A 21320-nucleotide genomic window follows, 5' to 3' on the forward strand; every position below is an offset into this window, starting at 1 on the left:
ATCTTGAGTTAAAGACTTCAATTCTAATTTTTGTTCTGCAAGGACTTGGTAGAGTTAGAGAGAAGCGGGAAAAAGAAAGGAGAACATTTCAAGAACTTGTAATATCAATAATCTAAAATTTTCAATTGGCTAAACTCTGCATCAGTGTACTTGATGCACATTCGAGGGGAATTCATGCTTCTGTATTGAACTTTTTGATTAGATAGAAGGGGTGAACCTTGAGATTTACAAAGAAACAATTCTTCCAAGAGCTTTAGAGCAAGTAATTTTACTTCTTTTTCGTCTTTTTTTTTCTCTCTTTAATATACTATTTTTTTTCTCTCTTTAATATAAAATTAAGAGGTCTGTAACATTAAAGGATTTTATCTGGTTCTTTTACAAGTTGTCAATTGCAAAGATGATCTTGCCCAATATTATTTGATGGATTGTGCAGTTCAGGTGTTCCCTGATGAGTATCACTTGCAGACTCTTGAGATGTTATTAGATGGAAGAGGAAGAAAGATGAGAGAGTAGTAATAGGGGGATGGAAAATGACAGCTCCGTTAAGTCTGTAATGAAAAATGGTAGCTCTGTTACGTTTGTAACAAAAAATGATTAGTGGTGACTGTTTTGTTATTTTTCAAAAGTTGAGTGATTGAATTGAAACTTGAATGACTGTTTTGTCAACTACCCCAAAGTTGAGTGACTGTTTGTGTAATTTACCCAAATTTTAATTTTTAAAAAAATGAAACTAATTAAATGTGTGTTAATTTATATTGAACCTAATAATTTCTAAACATGTGTGTTTACTGATGCGATTGTGTGTGTTGGTTTTTTGGTTGCTGTGGTCGGAGGAGTGATCAGGAATAATGTTGGACGATGGCTCTGGGGGTTCTCGTGCAAGGTATGGGTCTGCCCTACATTTGAAGCTGAGCTATGAAAGGCCTTTGAGGGCATTAAGCTAACATGGGAGAAGGGTGTTAAGAAGGTTGTCCTTGAGATGGATTGCATAGAGGTAGTTAATTTCCTGATTAGTCAAACTCTAGATCAAAGTTTACTAGGGGAAAGAGTAAAGGAATATTTACAGCGAATAGAGGACTTTTGTGTGACTCATGTCTTGAGGCAAAAGAACTGGATGAGAGATGGTATGGGGAGTTTGGCTATGAGAATGACTGATGTATGTAAGGTTTCTGAGGAATCTTGTTGGGTAGTACATGACATTGTGATGGTTGAGATTCCAAGCTCAATATTTGTTGATAGGTTTTTGTTTTATTGTGATCTTTCCTTTTGATAATATATATATTTCCATGAGGTTTTTAAGCAGGATTCATATTGTCTCCAAGCAGGTTTGCTATTCATAGTAAGAGAAGCAATGATGAAGGCAAAGAAGGTTGATTTAATAGTTGGTATTTATGCGGTTAACACTAAGGGTACGTTTGGTTCACTGTAATGGAATAGAGCTGTAATTGAATAGAGCTGTAATGGAATAGAACTGTAATAAGTAATTCAATTGTTTGGTTGGATGGAATGGAATAGAACTGTAATAGAATTCTTGTGTTTGGTTGGAATGGAATGACGTTGTAATAGAATAAGAAAAAAAACTAAAATGACCAGAATACCCTTAGTTGAATTTTTTTAAGTAAATGATTATTATTATTATTATTAAATTTTAATAAGATTATTATTAAAAATAATTTAATAAAAATAATAAATAATTTAATCATATTTTACTATAATTATTACTAAATATAATTTAATAAAATTCTTAATATAATTATTATTATATGAATTAAAAAATCATAATATAATTTATGAGTTAAGTAATAATTTTAATCGATACTTTGCTTTCCTTTGAGATGCATCTTTCTTTGTATAATAATGTATCATACTTGTTGAGTAATTGCTACTTTCTAGGAAAATAGTAGACCAGAACAATAAACCCATTGAACACCTGGCATTCTATCTATTGGAATCATATTAATTTAGGATTAATCTCAAATATTGAAATGCATGAAGGATTCTCATGACATTCTCAAATTGATGGACGTCAAAATTTTTAAAATACAACCAATTAAACCAGAATTGCTTAGTTTTGGCCTCAGTAAGCATTGCAACTGAACAACCAGCAACATTATGACATTTTTAGTCCATCCTCAATGGATGCAAAGAACTTTTGCAGCTATGGACCTAGCTATTAGCATGTTGTTCAACCAAAACTCTCAGTTCCATTCAAGTTAACTTCTTCAGACAGGATAATAGTAACCTAATGCTAGAAGTATCAGCACCACTAGTGCAGCAGGTGCGGCCCATGTCCAGTAGTTGGTTGACTTCTTACATCTCAGGATGGCTCTTGAAAGCACCTCAGGTCCTTTAGTTCGATTTTTGTACCAAATAGCATTCCCCTTTTGTGCTTTATCCTTCACTGAAATAGGAGCAGGAACAGGTGCTTCAGCACTAGCATCAACCTTCTCTGATTCTGAAGCTTCAGCCATGGGTTCAGTTGGTTCCTCGGGATTTATAGTATTCGTAGATGCTGCTGCTTTCTTCTTTGCTTTCTTCTCACGCTCCTGAAAGGAAAAAAACATCAAAAGAATTCAGTTTTAACCCGCACCACTTATAAAGAAGCAAAACAAGAGAAGAAGTAAATAATTTCCTTGAGCTTCTTTTCAGCTTCCTTTTGAGCTCTTATAGCTTCTTTGGTAGCTTCTTTGGTAGCTGCTTTTTCAGCCTGCTTCTTCTTCCTTTCTAAAGCTTGCTTTGCTTTTGCAATTTCCTCTTCTCTCTTCATTTCTTTCTGTTTTGCAGCATCAACTTCCTTGTTTGAAGATCCAGAGATCTTGTCTGCTACAACATTCTCTGGAGAGGATTTTGACTCCATTGCTTTGGTCTCAGCATCTTTCTAGCCCTTTTTGGTGTTTAGTACCTGGTTGGGGAGAGGATTTGGCTTCTTCCTTTGGTTGTTTCGCACCAGGTTTTGGAAGTGCTTCAGTTCCCGTATGTACTGTTATCTCTGGTAGAACTAATGGCTTCTCATCAGGATTCCTTATCCGACCATCCCTGCTTAATAGTCGAGTGTCCAGGGATTTCAGAATTCTTATAGGCAGCATAGGCCAAAATGTTGCCTTCAATTCTTTATAGATATTAGCCGAGGATTCAAAACGCAAGAACCCCAAAACTACATAATATATACTGTTCTAGATTGCAGCCCAAACTGTTTGATCAAAGATAACTTTTGCTGGAACCACCCACCAGTCATCGAAAGGAAACAGAGCCTGGAACTCAAAGTGTTTCATTGCTCCATGGAAAAAAAAACGACTCAAAGCAGCAAAACATATAAACTATGAACCACAAGTATTACCTCACAAAACTGGTAATAATAATGAGAAAGGGATCTATGAAGAGTAAATCCAACAAGGCCCGATCTGAAGGCTTTCCTTCATAACACTACACACAGGCTATACAATATGAGCTGAATGCAATATATGTTTACGTTTAAAGGATTAATAGAGAGGGTGGAGAAGAGAGAGAAACTACTTGTGCAATCTAATTTCCTATTGAATAGACTATCCCACTTATTGCCATTTTGGCTATCACTAGTTTGGCTTTAAGAGCTTGTTCGTATGCAATCCAATTATGTTCTGGAACATATTGGAGTACCTCATAAAGTGTCCATCCCTGTTAATCATTCATAAGAATCAAATAAATACTGAGATAGGAAAAAAATAATATTGTAGCATTTAGATTTCACTTCATTTTATTTTGAGGACTCCAGCTTTCACTTGGTTTTTGAAAGCTAATCTGCATAAACCTCAAATTTCCAGGAAAGCACAAATCATAAATAAAGACCCCCTTTTTCTTTTACAAGCAATGTTTCAGATTTCATGGTTAGTTTAGAAAGTTATAAACACCTCAACAATTTTCAAGATTAAAATCATAAAATGACGAATGAAAGAGATTAACCAACTCTAGCACAGAGAGAAGTGAAACCAAGGAAAACTACTACCAAGCAAAAATACCCTTCTCAAAACAAGAGTATACCAAAAGAAAGCTCTTTTGAAACGAATCATTATTCAACTCTAAGTAAAACAGGAAATAGAATTAAAATGCAAAAAAAAAATTGAAAAACCTAGGAGATAACTTGCATGCCAATAATCATGATCAATTGTAAGCAACTTGGATACAACAAACGTGTCAAATCCAAGAACGATAGAGGCATTGATTGCTCTACTACTCAACTTCTCGACATCATCATGGCTATCACCATCATCATCGTGACCACCTCCAACCTCTGAAGAAGAAGCCTTCAAAGTTTTGGAGCCATTTGGGAACAAAAGTTTCTTAGGTTTATGGGAATGACTGTTCTTCTTTGAAGCCAATTCTTTGTCCTCTGTGACTGATTGAATGACCTAATCTGCACTTCTTGGTAACTTTCTTTGGAGCCCAGAAATTAATAAGCAAACAAAACTCTGCGGAAGAGAAATTGGAAAAGAAAAGTACCAAGAAGCGCTCGTGCCAAGTCAATTTGCTACCCTGTAGTTGAAACTGCAGAAAGGAGATAGATGATGAAACAATGAAAGAAGATGATGTGAAGGAAGAAGAAGCAAAAATGTTTACCTGACCTTGGATGAAGGGGAGGAATGCCGGAGTCGAAGGGTATGTGAAATGGCTGCTGATTGAGAGTGTTTTTGACGTGAAATTTTGGTAAGGGTAGAATAGGTTTCTTCAAGCAACGAATCGGTAAACGGTGAAGAAGGCACGGAATAGAAATCCCCAAGAATCTCTGTTTAAGCCCGGAATGGAATCCACCCGTAATAGGGTATTACGTTGAACCAAACGCCAGTTTAAGTGGGCCTGAAAAATAGGTTAGTAATAAGCATGTAATGGTTTAGCTATTACCTTCAACCAAACATGCTGTTAAGCTTTATGCAGGAGTGTTGATTAGCATCTTCAACCAATGGCGGAGGATATAAAAGTTTTGAACAACGCGCAACCACTGTGCCTCTCTACTACTCATTATCAACGTCTAAACATAAGATACGGTTTACTCTTAATCAAACTGCCTAAAACTTGTATTCTACTAAAATTAACATTCACAACGGAAATAGAAAGAATAAAACAGTATTCGCTATAGTTTACATATAAGTAGTAAATGAAATGTAATGGGATTAAAAATAACATATTGGATAAATTATTCAACATAATTTTAGAGGAAAAAGCAAAATTAAGTAAATATGCATAAGATAATAAGAAATATAATATAATTAACTGTTAGAAATGTGGTCATTCTTTTGCATCTTCAATTCCAAGTCAAATATATTTTATGGAATTTTTTAAGGTAAAAACAGTGAATTCATAAATAGTAAATTTCAAATTTAGATTTGGTTGACTCGAAAATTGGAACAGATTGATTGGGCGGTTGAACAAATTGAATCAATATTTTTATTTTTATGATTAATTTAATAGAACAATTGTATCAGTCAAATAGATCGAATCTATTGGGCTAACAAACCGGTGGCCTAATTATGGAATTATTATTTAAAAGTCAAGGGTTTATAAATTAAAATTGTGGAAATTATGGTATAAATGAATTCTTTTTAAATATTTATATTGTATCGAATTAAATGCATGAAAGTTCGTTATTGTTTTTAGAACCGGATCAGACCAATCGGTCAAACCAATTGGATCTGAAGTCAGTCGGGGTACCAATCTAGAATAACGGGTTAGATTGGTTGACTCGTAAACTTCAATCCGTTGACCAGTTCAACCGAATTTATCTATTTTTAAATATTTTATTTTTAATAATTTATTTCCCTGGATTTTAGTATTCCAAGTGCTTGTAAGCTGATTGACGAAATAGAGAATAGAAAGCATGATGACATCCTATTATGAAATTTTTTTTAAAATCACTAACGAAGACAGCACGTTGCATTATCCGGTTGACATTAACCTTAAATGCGAATATATATGCTAAGATACTAATTTGTCAAGTTCAGAAATGGACAAGAAAGAAAGATTAGAGGACAAAGAGGGGGGAAGTATTGTCCTTTTCCTATGATTCATGTCCCTATCCAAGATATGGTTTGCCTAATTCTCAGGATGGCCTGGAAAAACACCTTCACTTAATGATCTTAAAGGGAAACTCATCACCCAAAACCAACCTCAATAATTGCAGTTACTGTTTTTGCATGAATAACATTTTTTGTGGGTAGCTATCAGAAATGTGTGATAGAGATGGTGGTTTTTGGGACTTTTTTTTGGACAATGAAGCTGCCTTTCATCCAAACTATATATCTGTTTTGTATCAGGTTAAGCATAGGTTACCAAATTTTCTAGCCCTGCCTAGCTTTTATGTTAGGCGGGTGTTATACCTTGCTCCGATTGGGATACGTGGTAACACAAGAATCAATTGGAGAGACTCACAAACGATCATCTGTCTTACACCATTTGGATAGTCACTCATCAACTATTCACATGCCTCGTACATTACGAGAGGGAGTGTCCATCCTTAACCATCCGGTTGAATCTTTTGTTAAGTCATCCTTCTTCTCTTTATTCTCCTACGTTTTTGGCTTTCTGTCCTAACATGACTTTCCTCCACATCACTCTTCTCTACTTTTTCCACTCTCATTGATACCGCAATTTGATTAGCGATGGCAAGAGAGTAATATTCGAATAATTGTAAAAATTTGATTGGGTTGTTTGGATATTAATGCTCAAATACCGATATTACGAAATTTTCAGAAATCCGACCCATCAAGTAGTGCTTTTATAATGGGTTGGCTGGATGTGCACAAATGGGCTACAAAGGTACTCGCCTGATTAATGGAAAATACAGAGACACTCTGTCCATCCAAGGACCACTGCTATTTTTAACACTCTTCTTTTTTAGTTTTATCTTTTTCTGGTTAAAATGAAGATCCCAAGGTTAATTTTGCTTCTTGTTTTCAAGTTTTAAACCTATACAAGCCTTTTTTTTTTTAATCATTCTGCCAAAAGATGGGGACTAGTCTTTCTGACTGTTGAAATTTAAACAAGCTAATTTATTTGTGGCTGAGCATACAAAATTTTCAAGTCCTCAAGTTGGAAAAAAACTATGGTCGGCACAACATTCTTTCAAGGGAATTACTAGTTTTAAATCCTACAATCTACAGTGGATAAACCTGAAAAACATAGATTCTATGCTAATAGAACCAGATTCTACATTGTCTACGCAGTGTCAGCAAAATAAACTGAAGAAAACCTGCAATTTCATATATATCCAATGGCATCGAAATTTTAATTTATTTTTAATGTTCTCAGGTTGTTTCCCACTGCATTGACAGAAAGAAATTAAAAAAAAAAAAAGAGTAGACTCGGAGAATAAAAAAAACAAGAGTAAAAAGGAAGGAACAAAATCCCTTTGAGATCTAAGGCCTTTTTGTTTTGTTTTTCTTTTTCTACAACATTCCTCCCATTTCTCTCTCCAGAACAGCTGCATTAGTAGAGACAAAAGCTGTTACAATTTACCCTTTTGTCATTCCTTGCTTCTTCCCTGGAAACCACCACCAAATTCTTTTATCAAATTACAGCTTATCTAACCATCAAATTTCTCTTTTTTATTTTTAAGAATGTCGAGGAGAAAGTTAAAATCGATGACTAACCTGCAGGTTTTTTGAACCTGCTTTTCCAGATTTCAGGAAACCAAGTTTTTTCTGGAATGATGATGATTTGCCCTGAAAGTATCTCACAGGTGGCATAGTTAAGTTTATATATAATAATAATGGAAGACTTAACTGCTTTAAAGAAGGATATAGTATATATTTAGTACCTTAAAATGTGTACCCGAAAAGCCTTGTGAAAAGTCCAACAACTCCATTGAAGTATCTTTGTTGATGTTCTTCTGTAAAAACACCAGAAAACATCCATTGTTACTCTTGTTTTTGTTACAAACCAACCGAATAAGAACAATGAGAATATAGTGGAACTTACCTCGGAAAAGCTTATTACAGGGGAGCTGGCAGTGTCATCAAGAAAAGAATGTTGTTGATTATTGCTACAATGTTCCTTCATCTGCTTTTTGTTTTTGCTGGTTTTGTTAGCTGGTTCAGGATTTACAGGATGAGAACAAAAGCTTCTATTTTCATCGAGGCATTCCACATAATCTTGGCAGTAATAATGTCTTGGACCGGAAGATGCATCAGACACCATGGATAAACCCTCCTCTTCATCTTCAACCCCGAATCTAGCTCCTTTCACCCCATAAACCTCATCAAAGTTGCCGCCAAAATTTTGACACCGGGTTTGAGAGTAAGAGGATTGATCTAAGTAGAAAGTCCAACCAGATTCACAACCACTACCACATTGTGAAGCTGATAAATTCATTCTAAACTTTTTTTTTTGTTTTCCCTCTTGGGTTTTAGAGTTTTGACATATAAGCAAATTCTTGAAGCTGTTACGTATATAAATAGAATACAGAGGGTATAGCAGGATAAGACCAAAAGAAGCACACTCAAATCCTAGACTACTTTTCTCATTTCTTCAAGCCTTTCGCCATTTGTTTTTTACTTATGTGAATCAATCAAATTCGCCAGTGGCTCTGAGTGAGAGAGAGAGAGAGAGAGAGAGAGAGAGAGAGAGAGAGAGAATTGGTGAACAGTGCTGATAGGGAACCGATTATCAATTCATGTATACAAATGTAATAATACAGCAGCCAGTACAACAATGGTGCTGTCCTTTCAATAAAAAGTGAATGTATTTTACTGCTCATTTAATGCCCTCTATATCTTTGTTTCTTCCGGCATATCTTTCAAATGTTTTTATTTGGAACTTGGAAGTGATAGATGAGATTGTATTATTTGAAATTAAGATATCTTATGTAGACAGTAATGATTAATTTTTTAATTGAGGGTATCTTTTAAAATTTTAAATAATTAATTGTAATTTGACTTTATAATTAAAGGATAAAATGAATTATTATCATACCATATATTTTATAATTAATTAAGATGAAACAATTTGCAAATTATGAGACTACAAGATTCTAATGAAATTAAATAATGCAAGATGTCCTTTTCATTCAAAATTTAGCTAAAGACGATTCTTCAAATCCATGTTTAAACCAAATGTGAAACGGACATGCATGTTCCTTTGCTGAGTTGTCGTAGACTCATTATGGGGTATTAACTGAGACATTATTGTAAACTTATAATTTCCCTGTTTTCTTTTTGGGTCATTACAACAGATTATCCATCTATTTATTTTTTCCTGTGCCGCCGTTGGAATGCATTAAATGGTAGTGGGGTCTTGAGTGAGTGACCCCATGAATGTTGGATCGTTGCATAATATACGGCATCTAAAATATAAGTATTCCTCTTATCTCACGTTATTTTGTCAAAATTCTAGAATTTTGTTTATAGCCATAACAATTCATAGATTTGTAAAAGTTAATTAAAAGGATGAACTCGTGCATACAAAAATTAAGCCCAAAAATTTAATATAGCGTAAATTGATGGATTTCTTCCCTTACATATGTAATATTATATAGGTTACTCTGTAATATGATTTGGTTGTTAGATTTAAAATGTGAGATATCATATTTATTGCAAAAACAATTATGTTGAGGATAAATCCGAATTGAACAAATAAGAACAAATAGAGAAAATTGGACACAAATATTTTTATGAAAAAATTCTTTTAAAAAGGATAAAAAAACACAGGCAAAAAAAGTTTCACTAAAACGACAAATAACCAAAGAAGAATACAAAATGGAAAAAAAAAACAAGCCCCTAAATCCCAAAAAATACAAAGCTCTCTGGCTAAAACACAAAATTCCCCTCCACTCTCTTTTGTTGCGTTATCGAATCAATCTCTCTAGGATTCCTAAAAGCCCTATTCATAGGCTAAAATTCATAGGCTCATATGATTAAAATATCCCTAGAGTTATTAGAGTTTGTCTAGGAAAAGATAGTAGAGTTTAACTAGAAGAAGAAATCTAGTTTAGTAAGGAACATGTCGCCACGTCGTGACGTCATTTATCGACTCATCGGGATGTCACATGTCGTGTCGTCGGGATCTTCTCATAGAGACGTCGTGTGTCGCGTCATCAGGACGCCGACTCTTCCTTGTCACAACGTCGACTCTTTTTTTTCCAAAATGTGAGGCACACTCCACAAATTTTCATCCTGATTCATATTTTCAAAACGCCTTCTTTGCCGAGTCCTATCTGGGCCTAACTCGATATTTGCAGGATCCTAACCAAGTCCAAACAATGTTTGAACTTGAAACTGGAAGGCTTTTGGCCATCATATCAGTTGGATTATTTTCTCTGCCAATTTTGTGAATCTGAACATCGTCTTGAGCAACCACCTCTTGAACAATGTGATACCGAAAGTCTATGTGTTTTGTTCTTATGGATGCATCTGATCCTTAGTGAGATATATGACACTTTGACTATCGCAATGTACAATAGTCATATCATGTTTATTAACTAGCTCCCCAAATAGACCTCTTAACCAAATGGTTTCTTTCACAGCTTCTATGATTGTCATATATTTAGCTTCGGTAGTCAATAAAGCCACAATGGCTTGAAGCATGACTTTCCAACTAATGACGCATTTGCCAAAAACAAACAGATAACTCGTGAGGGAGCTTCTTTTATCTAGATCATTTGTATAATGTGAGTCTACAAAGCCCACTAGAACCATTGAACTTCTTCTGAACCCTAAATGAGTATTTGATGTCTCTCTCAAATATTTGAGGATCCACTTAACTGATTGCCAGTGTAATTTACCAGGTCTAACCATGTATCTACTTACAAAACTAACATGTGAAATATCAAGACGAGTGCAAACTATTGTATACATTAAGCTTCCAACTGCACTAGAGTAAGGAACTGAGGATATATACTTTTTTTTTGTTTTTGGTTCGTGGTGATTCTGAAGCTAAAAGTCTGAAATGTATACTAATTGGTTTTAGATTTTTCATTTCGAACTGTTCGAGGATCCTTTTGATGTACATTTTCTATGACAAGAATATCCTCCCAAAGTGTCTGTCTTTGGAAATTTCCATTCCTAGAATTTTTTTAGCTACACTAAGATCCTTCATCTCGAACTTAGAATTAAGCATGATTTTTAATTGATTAATTTCAGATGAATCCTTAACCATAATTAACATATCATTGACATAGAGCAGCAGGTATATGAACGACCCATTATCAAGACGATGCAAGTATACACAACTACCATACTTACTTCATACAAAACCAATGCTTGACATAAAGGAATCAAACTTCTTATACCATTGTCGAGAAGACTACTTCACGCCATACAAAGATTTCTGTAAAAGGCAGACATGGTTTTCCTTGCATTCGATCTTGAAGCCTTCAGGTTGTTGCATATAAATATCTTCCTTTAGGTCGTCATGAAGGAATACAATTTTCATATTTAACTACTCTAATTCAAGGTTGTGTAATGAAACAACAACTAACAATGTCTAAATGGACATATGCTTCACAACAGGAGAGAAGACATCATGAAAATAAACTCCCTCTAGTTGATCATAGCCATTTGTGACCAACCTTGCTTTATATCTAGTGTCATCTGGATTTGATCCTTCATTCTTTTTGAACATCCACTTGCAACCAACTATCTTCTTTTCAGTGGGTTGTTTCACGAGTTTTTAAGTCTCGTTTTTTCAAAAAGATTCTATCTCCTCTTCCATTACGACAAGCCACTTGCTTGAATTAAGAGCCTAAACTGTTTTAGAGTAATTTGAGGGATCGACTGAATTAATGCTCTCCACAACACTTAGAGTGTATGCCACTAAATTTTCATGAAAGTATTTCTATGGAGGCTTAATTTGTAACACCCCTTAACGGTGTCCAACATTGGGACAGGATACGAGGTATTACTGGACTTGACATACACTACTATGTAAAACTGGGCCATAAAATTTCGCTCAAATTTAAAATTTATTCAAGAACATACATATTGTCCCTTATATAGGCCTACGAGGCCCAAAACATACATCCGGGGTGGTTCAGGACTAAACTGTGAACTTTAGAATAATTTTCATAAAACAAGGTCACACGCCCTTGTGGACACAAGGACACGCCTATGTGCCTTTGACATGCTCGTGTCCCCAGGCTGTGTACCTCTCTGTTTATGACGTCAGCATCAATTAAGAGTCACATGGCCAGGTCACACGCCTGTGTGCTAGACCATGTAGTGAATTTAATTTTCACATTTTAGGTGCAGACTTCACACGGCCTGGGCACACGCCCATGTTCTAAGGCTGTGTCCTCCACACGGCTGAGACACATGGTCGTGCCACTGCCCATGTGTTTACTACCATGCATACTGACTTGAAAAATTAGGGTGCAAGGGACACATGGCCAGACTACACGCCCATAGGGCTGACCGTGTGTCACACACGGTCCAGACAGACGCCTGTGTGTCTACCCGTGTGGACAGATTTTGATGCTAATTTCCAAGCCCTGTTGTTACCCACAACAACACATACACACTTACTTGCCAATGGTGATAAATTAGGCAATGGTTGGATTACTTAGACCTCCAAAACTTTACGTCATGCATGACATTCACTTATCAAAGTATACATGTTTAAAACTCCCCACTTAACAAATTCAATCATTTCTTTTCTTTACCTTTGTTCATATTATGTCTATGCTAATTAGTATCATTTATCCATCAAGCATGAATTCCACATTTTATCACTCATTGTTAGCAACCAACTTAGCACACCACACACGAATAATAACACATCTAATGCATGTATCAATATTTAGGGATTTCAACCCAATAATCAAAATAAGCCATGTTTAATAGCCATATACAAAATGGAATAGTATGCCAAAAGGAGCCATCACTTTGGCTAACAAATATGACACATATAACAAAATGCTAAGTTCCCTATACATGCCATACTTAAAGTATTAGACCAAATAAACCCCAAAAGATTTGTTGATAGTGTGACTCGAGATCCGACTTTCACGATCCCCAAGCTAGCTTGGCGATGCTAAAAGAAAAGGGAAAAGAGAGAAAGGTAAGCACAAGGCTTAGTAAGTTGCATGTAAATAATAAACAACATAAGTCAAGATATTCATGGATTAAGCATGTTATCAATTATCACCACAATATCATATTACACACATGAACATAGTCAAAATTGACATTAAATGTCATTAAACATCATGCTTATCTTACTCCTTTCTACTCATGCTAAATTTCCAATCATGAATCGAGTTCAATACTCATGGGATTCACGTACATACCTGTATCATACATTCCTACTCATATCACTCCACTTTTTAACTCGGAATCAAAGAATTCCCATTGAACCACTCGAAATACTAAAGGACGCTCAGGATTATCATACACCAAATAAAGTACCAATGCTATGTCCTAGACATGGTCTTACATGAATCCAAATATCATCGCTGATGCCATATTCTAGACATAGTCTTACATTGGCACATATATCAATGCCAATGCCGTGTCCTAAACATGGTCTTACATTGGCACATATATCAACGCCGATGCCATGTCCCAAACATGGTCTTACATTGGCACATATATCAATGCCGATGCCATGTCCCAAACATGGTCTTACATTGGCACATATATCAACACTGATGCCATGTCCTAGACATGGTCTTACTCTGGCACATATATCAACGCCGATACCATGTCCCAGACATGGTCTTACACTGGCACATATATCAACGCCGATGCCATGTCCCAGATATGGTCTTACACAGGCACACATCTCGGATGCCGAAGCCATGTCCCAGACATGGTCTTCCACGGAATCCCATTTAGCATGGTGTCACGACATCCAAGTTCTACGTATTCTTTTGGGCTACCCGGGACTTTCGAGATACGAGGCTATCACCAAACTTCCATTAGATCATCACAAGTCAATTTCATTAAAGTATACATACATGTATCGTGTAATGTCAAATATTAAATACGTAATATTGGAATTTTTGAATTACTTACACACAACTTACCTCGGTACAAAATATAACTATTTACGATTTAATCCCAACCTTGCCTTTTCCTCGGTCAAGGTCTATTCCTCGTCCCTCTTGATCTATAATAGCATATTTAGTTTGTTTAATACACACATTATTCGATTCAGTCCAAAAATCACAATACGAAAAAATTACAATTTTGCCCCTAAAGTTTTACATAATTATAAAATTACCCTTAGACTCGTAAAAGGAAAAACATCCCATTTTCTCATTACCCAAGCCTAGCCAAATCATTTATTCTCTTATACCATCCCAAAATTTTCATTTATTCACACATTTACACATAGTTTTTACAACTTTTCAATTAGGTCCTTTTTATCAATTTCACTAAAAACCACCTAGTAAAAGTTGTTTTCCACACATGAAACCTTCATCTTCTTCCATTAGACATCAAAACACAAGCATGCCATTCATGGGCTTATTTTTGGACATGAACCCTAGCTCAAATTAAGGGTATATATAGTTAAATCGAGCTACGAGGATTTGAAAAATATAAAGAACATTAAAAACGGAGCTAGGTTGCACTTATTTTGAGCTTAAAAGATGAAGAAACCCTAGCTATGGCTCCTTATGAAATTCGGCCAAGGATGGAGGAGATGGACTCAATTTTTGACTATTTTCCCATTTAATTCTTTTAAATCCAATGGACCAAAATGCCCCTCCATTAAAACTTTGATATATTATCCCTCCTATGTCCATTTTTGTCCATAATGACATATAATGGTCTATTTACTAAATAAGGACTTCAAATCTCAAATCCCATCACATTTAAGTCCTTAAATCAACTAGAACATATATTTTTCACTTATTGCAATTTAGTCCTAATGATTTAATTGGAACCTTATTGGTAAAATTTCTCATCAATATTTTCACACAGTTACTTAATCACACAGTAGACCTTAAAACTTTATCGATATAAATATTTCTACCTCGAATTTATGGTTTTAAAACTATTATTCCATTTAAGCCCTAATTTGGAATGTTACGATTCTACCCCTTAGGGATTTTCGTCCCCAAAAATCTTACCGGTAAACAGATGCGGGTATTGGTTTCTCATGGCCTCCTCGGGCTCCCATGTAGCCTCTTCTAACCCATGTCTATACCATAACACTTTTACTAATGCGATATTCTTGTTTTTCAACTATTTGACTTCCCGAGCCAAGATCTTGATCGACTCTTCGCCATAAGTCATGTCCGGTTGAATTTCAACCTCTGTTGGTGAAACCACATGTGAGGGGTCCGATCTATAATGGTGCAACATAGACACGTGAAGTACATCATGGATCTTTTCCAACTTGGACGACAAGCCTAGCCGATAAGCCACTGGTCCTATCCTTTCGGTGATTTCATAAGGTCTTATGAAACGAGGATTGAACTTGCCCTTCTTGCCGTATCTCAAAACCTTTTTCCACGGGGATACCTTCAAAAATACTTTATCACCCACTTGATACTCAATCTCTTTTCTTTTCAAATCTGCATAAGACTTTTGCCTATCCGATGCCACTTTCAAACAATCTTTAATTACTTTTAATTTGTCCTCAGTTTCCTTTACCAATTCAACCCTATGCATCTGATTTTCCTTGAGTTCTATCCAATATAAGGGAGTCCGAAACTTTTGGCCATACACTGCCTCATAAGGTACCCTTTTTAAACTCGTCTAAAAACTATTGTTATAGGCAAACTCAACCAAATGTAAGTATTTTTCCTAATTACCTTGGAATTCTAGAACACAACATCTCAACATGTCTTCCAAGGTTTGAATCACTCTTTCGGATTGACCGTCGGTTTGTGGATGGAAAGCGGTACTAAAATTCAATCTCGTGCCTAAGGCTTCTTGCAACTTTTTCCAAAACTGCGAGGTAAACCTCTAATCTCTATCTGATATAATCGATAAGGGTACTCCGTGAAGTCTCACAATTTCAGAAATGTACAACTCAACCAATTAATGGAGAGAGTAGTCAGTACGTACCGGGATAAAATGAGCCGACTTAATCAATCGATCCACTATGACCCATATTACATCTTTCTTACTCGGTGTCAAAGGTAAGCCCGTCACAAAGTCCATTGTAATACGATCCCATTTCCAATCGGGAGCCATGATAGGTTGTAACAATCCTGAAGGTACTTGGTGTTCAGCTTTTACTTGTTAAAAAATTAGGCACCTTACAACAAACTCAGAGATATCTCTCTTCATACCATTCCACCAATTTATTTTCTTCAAGTCGTTGTACATTTTCGTACTATCGGGGTGAACTGATAGATGACCATTGTATGCATCATTCAAAATCTTATGAATAAACTCGGTATCTTTAGGAACACAAATCCTGTCTCGGAACATCAAGTAACCATCGGAATTAACCCGAAAATCAAATTCAAAACCCGACTCACATTGAGTTTTTTTAGCTTGCAATTCATTGTCATTTCTCTGAGCTTCACAAATTTCTTGGAGGAATATCGACCTAGCTCTCAATTCTGCTACGACCGCACCATCATCTAACAAAGCCAATCGAGCATCTAAGGCTCTTAAAGGAAACAAGGATTTTCTACTTAAGGCATCGACGACTACATTCGCCTTTCCCGGATGACAGTCGATTATTAACTCATAATCTTTTATCAACTCTAACCATATTTGTTGCCTTAGATTTAAGTCCTTTTGAGTCATCAGGTATTTCAAGCTCTTGTGATCGGTAATATTCGGCATGTCTCACCATACAAATGGTGTCTCCAAATCTTCAATGGAAACACAATGGCAGCCAGCTCCAAGTCATGTGTCGAGTAATTTTTCTCATATAGTTTCAATTGTCTAGATGCATAGGCTATCACTTTGCCTTCTTGCATAAGCACACACCCCAAACCATTCAAGGATGCATCACTAAAAATTACAAACTCTTTTCCTGGCTCAAGCTGAACTAGCACTGGAGCCTCAGTCAACAACGCTTTTAGTTTTTTGAAACTCTATTGTCACTTCTCCGTCCATTCAAACTTAACATCCTTTTACAATAACCTTGTCATTGAAGTAACAATCATTGAAAACCCTTTAACAAACCTTCTGTAATAACCTGCCAAGCCTAGAAAGCTTCTGACCTTTGTCACATTCCTCGACAGTTTCCAATCAACAATGGCTAAAATCTTATTCGGGTCAACTTTAATACCGTCTCCTGAAACAATGTGTCCTAAAAATCCAACTTCTTGAAGCCAAAATTCACTTTTACTAAACATGGCATACAACTATTTATCCCTCAAAGTCTGCAAAAAGGTTCTCAAGTGCTCGGCATGCTCTGCCTCATCTCTTGAATAAAACAGAATGTCATCAATGAACACTACAACAAACCTATCCAAATATGGCTGAAATATTCGGTTTATTAAATCCATAAACATGGAAGGAGCGTTCGTTAACCAAAACGGCATACAAGGAATTCGTAGTGGCCATACCTCGTTCTGAAGGTAGTTTTAGACACATCTAACTCTTTAACCCGTAACTAATAGTAGCCGGACCTTAGGTCTATCTATGAAAATACCGTGGCTCCCTTCAATTGATCAAATAGATCATAAATCCTTAGCAAAGGGTACTTGTTATTCATTGTCACCTTGTTGAGCTGTTGATAATCTATACGTAGCCTCATCGAACCATCATTCTTTTTCACAAATAGTACAAGAGCGCCCAAGGGGAAACGCTCGGCCGTACAAAACCCTTGTCAGTTAACTCCTGTAACTAAACTTTCAACTCATTCAATTTCGTTGGGGCCATCCTATATGGAGCAATCGAAATAGGCATAGTATCGGGAGTTAAATCAATGCCAAACTCTACTTCCCTAACAGGAGGTAACCCAGACAATTCCTCCGGGAACACATCCGGATACTCACATACTACCGGTATAGATTCAATCTTTAATTCAGACTCTTTCATGTTCAATACAAAGGCAAGGTAAGCTTCATACCCTTTTCTTACGCATTTCTGAGCAGACATGGAAGAAATCACTGCAGGCATACCATTTAATTCATCTGATTCAACCCAAAAAACATTACCATTCTTACATTTCAGTTCAATAAACTTTCTTCCATAATTCACTACCATATCATGAGCGGTCAACCAATCCATACCAAGAATTACATCAAATTCATCAAATGTTAATAACATAAGATTAGCCGGGAAATAATGACCCCTAATCAACAAAAGGCAATTCTTACACACCTTATCCACTAACACATACTTACCTAACAGGTTTGACATTTTTATTACGAATTCTGTAGATTCAACAAGTAAGTTCATATCAGACACCAATTTCATGCAAACATACGAATGGGTAGACCCCGGATCAATCAAAGCAACAATAGTAGTATCATAGATAGAAAATGTACCCGTGATCACATCAAGAGATGAGGCCTCTTCGTGAGCGCGAATAGCGTAGGTCCTTGCAGGTGCCCAGCTCTCAGGTCTCACAGCAGACTCCTCAGGTGCACCCTTACTATTCGTCACACTACCCGGGTTTCTCTAAGGTCTTCCCTTATTAGCAGTGCTATCTGATCTTTTCCTTGAAAATTTCTTCTCTCCGTCCTCTCGGGACATTCCCTAACAAAGTGATCAGGGGAACCACACTTAAAACAGGTTCTTTCGCCCCCTCGATACTCGTCGGGTTGATGTCTCCCACACTAGGGACATCCTGATCGGTCGGGTCGAGCATTCCCAACACTAGCAATTGAGGTAGTCTGAGCTTTCGAAAATGAGTATTGTTTACCCCTATTCTTGCTCGAATAGCCAGCAGAGGCATTAGGTCGAGTAGAATACTCTCTCGACTTCTTCGATGAAGATTGAAAAGATTTGCTCAGTTGCCTCTTCTTCAAGTCTCGGGACACCAAATCAGCTTTTCGCTTTTCTTTAGCCAATTCTTCAGCCTTGCATGCTCTTTCGACCAAGACTACAAACTCTTTCAACTCGAGGATGCCATCCAATAATGTAACACCCCTTACCGTACCCGAGACTGGGACAAGGTACGGGGCATTATCGTACACAAACATGACATTTCTAAAAAATCAAGGCTATGAAATTTCGTTCCAAATTAAAACCAATCAAACATATTCATAGTGTCCCTATTATGGGCCTACGAGACCCAAAACATGCATTAAGAATGGTCCAGGACTAAACTGAGAGCTTAGAAAATCTCAGGAAAATTTCTAGGTTTAAGCCTCACACGCCCGTGCGGAGGCAATGCACAAGCCCATATGCTTAGGACACACTCGTGTCCCTTACCCGTATGGAATTAATTGAATTTATTTTCCATTTCAAACCTACAGGAGTTTTCATAGGCCGAGTACACGCCCGTGTCCCTGGCCCCGTGTCCTTCACATGGCCTAGACATGTCCGTGTCGTCTCCTGTGTCCAAAAATCTGAGCATTCTGTTTATGACTTCATCATGAATTTAGGAGATACGACCAAGACACACACACCCGTGTGCTAGGCTGTGTCCTCCACACGGTTGAGACACACGGCCGTGTCTCTGCCCTGTGTTTACTACCATACACACTGACCTAAAAATTTTAGGTGCAGGGGACACACGGCCGTACCACACACCCATGGAACTGACCGTGTGTCACACACGGCCTAGACACACGCTCGTGTGTCTACCCGTCTGGACCTTTTTGAAGGCTACAATCCAAGCCAATGGTCATCCTCAACATCCACACACATCTGTGAACTTCTATTGTATTTAACAGGGCCTAAATATGCCTAATAACTACCTTCAATGGTCTATTGCATGTTAACCTCATCTCATTGGTTTTATACATGCTAGATTATTCTCTTTGTATTAAGAATTACCATATCATCAAACACATTTAGACTTGGCTCATTTTATAACTCATTGCCAATTATGACCTAGCCATCTCGAAGTGATTTGGCCACATTCCACATGTCCATTCATGATATACCACATTTAACCATCTCATGAACATTTAAACACCAACATGTACAATTAGTAAGTTACAACCTATATCAAAATGAGCCATGTCTTATGGCCATATACAAAATGAATAGGTATATCATTTAAGCCCTTACATTGTCTAACCAATGACACATATAACAAAATAACCAAAAACTTATACATGCCATTGAAACAAAGTAAATATATCTATATACCAAAGCAAGATAAGCTGATAGCGTTGACAATACTCCAATAGTTTTCCAATCTTGACGAGTCCACGAGCTCTGTAAAACAGGGAAAGGAAAAGGGAAAAGGGGGTAAGCATTAACATGCTTAGTAAGTTTGGATAATAGGAAGGTAAACTTATCGGTTATTTAGAATACAACCATAAAAGATATTCATGCCAAACATGCATAGAATAAATCCCCTATCACATACACTCAATCATCAAGTTAGTTTCCTCTCAAGCAATATAGCATTAATATTAGGTGAGCTCATCAATTCAAACATTTCCGTTCTCGTTTCTCATTATAGTTCCGTTGAGTTTCTCAGAAATCTCGATGGATATCCCGTTTATCGTCAAGTCATGCTAGTGACCATTTTAAATATACACTCCCGTGAACCTTATTCTTACGGAGGGATTACCAATCTAGGTTAAATCCCTCAAAACATAAATTCAAGGAGTATTATTGGGATTACCATTCCAGGCTAAATCCCTTATGACGACAATTACTCCAATAAGCTCAGATCTAAAATGCTAGTCCAAGCTAATTTTAGTCCTTAATCGTATTACCCATCCGGGCTAAATCCACAATGCACATATATTCATCGGGAGGTTTGATCACTTAAGGAAAACCCGTTCGGGCTGGATCCTTACTATACTGAGATCATCGAATTACCCGTCAGGGCTAAATTCCTTTCTGCAACACATGCAGGATCTTATGTTATGTAAACAAGAATTTACCCATCGAATCTTCCTTTTTCATTCAACCGGTACAATTGTCATCTTTTTCATTCACACTACCATATTTCATGGATTGTCATGCAATCAATATCTAAATTAAGATACATTTAAGAATATGCATTTTCAAGTATATTTAAAGTTTACTTCGAGTTACACGAACTTACCTGGTAATTACTTCGGTTTCATATTTCGGTTAATTTGAAACCTTTTGTTTTCAACGGTCGACCTCCGGAATTGGTTCCTTGGGGTCTATATCAGTAAAAATAAATTATTAATACCTCATACTATTCATTTCAAACCTAAATTTTACCCCCAGACAAAATAACCATTTTGCCCCAACATTTTACATTTTTACAAATTAGTCTTTAGGCTCGTATAATGGAATGCATGAAATTCCTTGGTTACCCATGCCTAGCCGAATGTATCC

General features: G+C 36.4%; 2 protein-coding genes and 1 pseudogene across 2 annotated transcripts; all 3 read right to left on the reverse strand.

The window, feature by feature from the left end:
- Nucleotides 1-1986: 1986 nt before the first annotated feature.
- On the reverse strand, nucleotides 1987-6607 carry LOC107952273 (uncharacterized; annotated as a pseudogene).
- LOC107951419 (proton pump-interactor 1) lies at nucleotides 2223-2857 on the reverse strand. The gene is made up of 2 exons (XM_041083508.1): nucleotides 2651-2857; nucleotides 2223-2546 (listed from the first exon to the last, which is right to left on the reverse strand). Exons 1-2 carry the CDS (start codon nucleotides 2855-2857, stop codon nucleotides 2223-2225), a joined length of 531 nt encoding a protein of 176 aa, XP_040939442.1.
- A 391-nt stretch (nucleotides 6608-6998) lies between the features above and the next one.
- LOC107952566 (protein SOB FIVE-LIKE 5) lies at nucleotides 6999-8621 on the reverse strand. Its single transcript, XM_016887785.2, has 4 exons — nucleotides 7948-8621; nucleotides 7787-7858; nucleotides 7620-7691; nucleotides 6999-7510 (listed from the first exon to the last, which is right to left on the reverse strand). The coding sequence occupies exons 1-4, from the start codon at nucleotides 8338-8340 to the stop codon at nucleotides 7493-7495; spliced, it is 555 nt and encodes a 184-aa protein (XP_016743274.1). The 5' UTR covers nucleotides 8341-8621; the 3' UTR covers nucleotides 6999-7492.
- Nucleotides 8622-21320: the final 12699 nt, after the last annotated feature.

Source organism: Gossypium hirsutum, chromosome A02 (assembly GCF_007990345.1).
Source record: "Gossypium hirsutum isolate 1008001.06 chromosome A02, Gossypium_hirsutum_v2.1, whole genome shotgun sequence".
Lineage (NCBI taxonomy): Eukaryota > Viridiplantae > Streptophyta > Magnoliopsida > Malvales > Malvaceae > Gossypium > Gossypium hirsutum.

What these genes read in the sequence shown, in the direction of transcription:
- LOC107951419 (XM_041083508.1), bottom strand. Translation starts at nt 2,857, where the DNA reads ATGGAGTCAAAATCCTCTCCAGAGAATGTTGTAGCAGACAAGATCTCT. An exon ending in CTATAAGAGCTCAAAAGGAA is followed by an intron (nt 2,547 to 2,650) that starts GCTGAAAAGAAG and finishes TTTTCCTTTCAG; the next exon opens with GAGCGTGAGAAGAAAGCAAA.
- LOC107952566 (XM_016887785.2), bottom strand. Translation starts at nt 8,340, where the DNA reads ATGAATTTATCAGCTTCACAATGTGGTAGTGGTTGTGAATCTGGTTGG. An exon ending in CTGTAATAAGCTTTTCCGAG is followed by an intron (nt 7,859 to 7,947) that starts GTAAGTTCCACT and finishes GTGTTTTTACAG; the next exon opens with AAGAACATCAACAAAGATAC. An exon ending in TTTCGGGTACACATTTTAAG is followed by an intron (nt 7,692 to 7,786) that starts GTACTAAATATA and finishes AGATACTTTCAG; the next exon opens with GGCAAATCATCATCATTCCA.